We start from the raw sequence: 4860 nt of genomic DNA, 5'->3' as shown, positions 1-4860 counted from the left end.
AAGTGAAGAAAAAACCTCTAGTTTGCAAATGAATGAGATGTTTGACTAATAGATCATCATGGGGGGGGGGGGGGGGGAGCATACATATTGGATCAAACACTCACCTATAGATAAAAGACTCATCTAAACAAGTGAGAGAGACACTACATATTCACCCAAACTCTTAAGGTGATAGGCGTATGGGTCATCTTACTTATAAAATGTTCAACCTCCACTTTTCCAAGCAATGTGAAACTTATAACTCACACCTATTTCTCAACACAACTCAAATTTGTTTCTCAATAATCTTCCCCTCAAGTGTGAGTTCATCCAATACGCCCCTCAAGCAGAAGCTTTTTCATCCACATGTTCGTATCGCTGTTGAGAGACATCCTTATCTCGTCATGATTCCTTCAACGAAACACGCCTCATAACAACCATGTCAGGAAGACTTTCAACAAAAGAAGTCGGTCCTTTACTTGAACCACGACTCTGATACCACTGGTGGGTCATCATGAGGGGAAAGCATATACATTGGGTCATACACTCACGAAAAGGTCAAAGATTCATCCAAACAAGTGAGATAGACACCACATATTCACTCAAAATCTTAAGGTGATAGATGTATGGGTCCTCTTATAAAATGCTCAACCTCCACTTTTCTGAATAATGTAGAACATATAATTCACACTAGTTTCTCAATAGAACTCACACTTATTTCTCAACATTGACATCACTTCAAGATTGAAAATCATCTGAATAAATATGTGAGGAAGAACTCTTACCCTATATTCATGAGAACCAAAAATATTATTGAAATCTTCTAAATAACACCATGTAATACTTGTTATATAAATTTCATCACTTAAGTTTTACTATAGCTCTTTTTGTTAATATAACTAATAGATGCTTAAATAATATCAATTCTATAATATGAATTATTATGAGTAATTTGACAAGTGACATGTTGGTCAGAGATTTGGATAACAACAAGATCAATATGATCATCAAATCCACCGTAAGTTAGGCTCCATCAAAGGTTTATATTAATGGAAAAAATATTCAAGTGAAGACTCTAAGAGTGTGTTTGGATGAAACATTTTAATAAGGGAAAATAATTTTATGAGGGAATTTAAAATGACTTGATCAAAATTTATTGTTTGGATAAAAAAGTATGGAGAATTGTTAAAATGATGTAAATTTATAAAGTATTTTATTCAAGTTAAGTTTAAGGAATTTCAAATGACACAAATAAGTAAAGAATTTGAAATTGCTCTCTCATTCTATATAATGCAAATGTTAAATTTTTTATTATTAATTTTTTAAATTTTGCAAGATGATCCTCATATCTAAGTCCCTAAAAATCGGTCCCTTCAAGTTTTCAAAAATTGCAAATTGATCTCTCTTTTTCATATTTTAAATTTGACCAAAAATTTTAAAATTTATAAAAATGATCTTAAAAATTTAACAATAAATTATTTTAATATTTCATCCAAACAAGAAAAATTTAAAATGATTGAATTTCAATTGAATCATTTGAATTGATTAGAATTTTAAATTATCTAAAAAAATTCAATTATATAATCCAAACACACTCATGTTTTGTTTGAGAGATTGGAGGAGAAAGGAGATGAAAGCTTTAAAAAAAAAGAAAATTATTTAATAAAAAATAGAGGAATTTGGGTTAGAAGGGTTTTGGAGGATTTATTTTTATTGATAATACAAAATCTCTATAATTTGAAAAATTCAAAATTTATATTGAATAAGGATTTTGGAGGACTTGCATAAAATTTTCAAATATATTTTATGTTATTATAATATTTTAAAAATAAAAAATATAATAATAACAATAATAATAATAAATACAATTTTATTATTCTATACAAAATCATTCTTCCAAAAGATGTGAAATAATTTTCTAAATTTTTTTTAAAAAAAAATCCGAAAACCTTCACTTCCCTCCATTCCAAATTCCTAAACAAATTCTTAAATAATTTCATAAAAAGAAAACCTTATTAAATAATTGCATAGTCCTAAATCCAACCTCACAATCTCTTTTACATTTACATCAATTCTGCCACTTAATCAAGTGAAGTTTCCTTGAATCCCTTTTGCTCCCACCAAAATTTACAAACTCTTCCCTCCATTGAAAACTCCTTTCGAGAGGAGAAATGTGGTCATGACATAAATAGGCATAGCTAGGACCACAGCTTTGATGAGGGAAATGTGCTCATGATAATGAGATGAATAATTTGTATGATACATATTACATATTAACAATTTAATATTACTTTTAGGAACTTGATGAGTTATTAATAAAAAAGACTAATACTTAATTTGATCATAAAGTCATGCGTTGATTACATGATTTTCAACTTCTTATTTTAAATTTATACATTTTTTTTTGGTAAACATCAATATTTTTTGTGAGGGTCAATAAAAGAACTAAGACTATAGACTTTAAAAGATATTATTAATAGATAAATATTAATAGAATGAAAAATTCAACTATTACCAAAAAAAAAAAAGTAGCATGGATTAATTAAGACACATAATGAAAAGCTTGATCCAAACATACAAATAAAAAAAACAATGACAATGACATTTTTGCCCCTTGCAAAGAAATACTTATATAATTGAAGCCCTTTTACTAGATGTTGTTATCCATGGCCATTATGGTGCTGAGGTTCATAGGGCTCATTAAATCAGAGGTTCCATTAAAGATGGCTTCAACAATAAATCCCAAAGCACGTTGAGTTGGATGAAAAGAGTCCCAAAATGCATACACATCACGATTTGGACATAGGCTTGATAAGGGAGTGCATAGTCCCACTCCATTGAAACGTCCTTGACCACAACATGCTACCTTTGATGTAACAAAACCTGTTCATCACACCAACAATTAAGGATTAGTTCACGGTCGAAAATTCTTTTTACAGTTTCATTTCGTTATTCTTTTTACAGTTTCATTTCGTAACAACTGTATCTGATATCAGTTACATCAGTTATTCATTGAATCTGAAAGAAAATATTTGGTTATAATAGTGACTAAAGTTGGATGAAATAAAAACACAAAGATCACCGAAATTTTGAGGGTCGTTGATGAAATTCATGTTCATTTGATAAGCATTGGCAACAATAAACACATCATAGCCAAGTTTGGTGTTGAGATCCTTAGTCATTTCAATTAAAAGTGGATTGAAAATTTGAGAAGCTTGTTGTAATTCATCTACACACTCTCCATTTATGCTTCTTGTAGCAAGCTGAGATGGAAGACAACCTAAAGGACCAACTCCTGTCACAATCACCCTCCTAGCTCCCAACTCAACCAACCTCTACATTACAAAAAAAAAATCCATAATCAATAGATCAACGAATGAGTTACGATCAGACTGTCTTTGAGAATGTGCAAGATAAACTACAACACATAACCTTAAAATTGTTCTATAATCTACGCAGAACCTCCAAAAATTTAAAACGACCCTAATTAGGATTAGGATAGATAAACTTATAACGATAGACTAGCGAATGGAGTGTTAGAGGGAATCATCACCGTAAGAATATTTCGATACTCTGAGATGACATAGGTGCAGAATTGTGGCACGGTGAATTGACGAGACCTAGCGGAAACTGGAGTGAGAAAATAGTTGTTGACAAAGTCATTACCACCAAGTGTTATAAGTACCAATGCTTCATCCACGATTCTATTTGCTTCATCAGCACCTACTTCTACACTCAATCTTTGTTTGTACTGCTCAAACATTGAAAACTGTTGAAACATTCTTAATATTCGAACCTGCATGCATATACTTTGTAATTAATAATAAACCTCCTAGTTTTGTTTCATATGAATACTTTAATGCTAGATAGTTACATTAGAGTTTGACGCATTCACACAATCGTTGGATCAAAATCAAAGATTGTTTGATTTTGATCCAACGGTTACTGCATGAATGTGTTAAACCATAAATTAGTGATTTACAAATTGAACGCCGGTGTCATTAAGGATTCCGATTCCCGCTGAAGCAAAATTGGCTCCAAGTAATAGCCTTTGTCCGGTCAATTCAGGGCTCAAGTATGGCAATGTGGGTTCAGAAAATCCCATATACTGGCCTACATCATAATCACTCATATGTTAGTATATAACGGATAACAATAGATTAATGTTGATAATAAAATGATGAAGGTGAAGTGTTACTTACTCATAAGGTCAGGAAGGTTGACGCCGTTGGAGAACCGGCCGGTGGGACGATGGGTCGGATAATCAATGCCGTAAGGAGGCGAGTCGGCGCGTGCCGTGGTTGCTAAATAATTATTATTGCCAATGTCAACAAGTGAGTCACCAAAAACAAAGAAAGCACGAGTTGTTGCAGCTTCAAGTTTCTTTGGAATAAAATTGGTGATGGTGAGCAACACAAAGAAGAGAGTGATGAGAAATACTCTGAAGTTTGTCATAATGAAGAGATTAAAATTTGTTGAGAAACACTTTCATGTAAGTGCCTTTATATAACCATGTTGTGGCATTAATATTTTGTATCCCCTATTTCTACTTTTACTAGTCTTAATTTAAGTTAGGAATATGAATATGATAGATCTCTAACTTGCTGCATTTTGGTAAAAGTGATTTCATGTTTTTCTTGGTTTACAATGTCAGGGTACATAAACAATGAAGACTATCAAATTAACTATATTTAAATTTGATTTTACTATATTTGGAAAATTTTATTATTCTATAAGATCCCACCCAAATAAGGAACTGACATATTATGCATTCAATTTCAAGACTTAATACAGTGCTGTCAAAGGAGTATATGCAGCCTAATTTTAGTGCATCAAACTGTATAATGTTTTAAAATGTTTGCATTATTGTATTGTTTTTTT

General features: G+C 31.3%; 1 protein-coding gene across 1 annotated transcript; it reads right to left on the bottom strand.

Moving 5' to 3' along the window:
• Window positions 1-2525: 2525 nt before the first annotated feature.
• Window positions 2526-4589, bottom strand: LOC127094164 (GDSL esterase/lipase At4g28780). Its single transcript, XM_051033026.1, has 6 exons — window positions 4581-4589; window positions 4182-4464; window positions 3962-4092; window positions 3533-3775; window positions 3062-3314; window positions 2526-2862 (listed from the first exon to the last, which is right to left on the bottom strand). Exons 1-6 carry the CDS (start codon window positions 4587-4589, stop codon window positions 2630-2632), a joined length of 1152 nt encoding a protein of 383 aa, XP_050888983.1. The 3' UTR covers window positions 2526-2629.
• Between the last annotated feature and the right edge of the window lie 271 nt (window positions 4590-4860).

Source organism: Lathyrus oleraceus, chromosome 6 (assembly GCF_024323335.1).
Source record: "Lathyrus oleraceus cultivar Zhongwan6 chromosome 6, CAAS_Psat_ZW6_1.0, whole genome shotgun sequence".
In the NCBI taxonomy this organism is placed as follows: Eukaryota; Viridiplantae; Streptophyta; class Magnoliopsida; order Fabales; family Fabaceae; genus Lathyrus; species Lathyrus oleraceus.
The sequence above is the reverse complement of the archived record's forward strand: the minus strand, read 5'-3'. Positions and strand labels throughout refer to the sequence as shown.

Bases quoted from the DNA above. Each gene is read 5' to 3' on its own strand.
- LOC127094164 (XM_051033026.1), bottom strand. The intron at 3,776-3,961 runs GTAAATCACTAA...ATATGCATGCAG, and splicing joins ATGACACCGGCGTTCAATTT to GTTCGAATATTAAGAATGTT. The intron at 3,315-3,532 runs GTGATGATTCCC...TTTGTAATGTAG, and splicing joins AGTATCGAAATATTCTTACG to AGGTTGGTTGAGTTGGGAGC.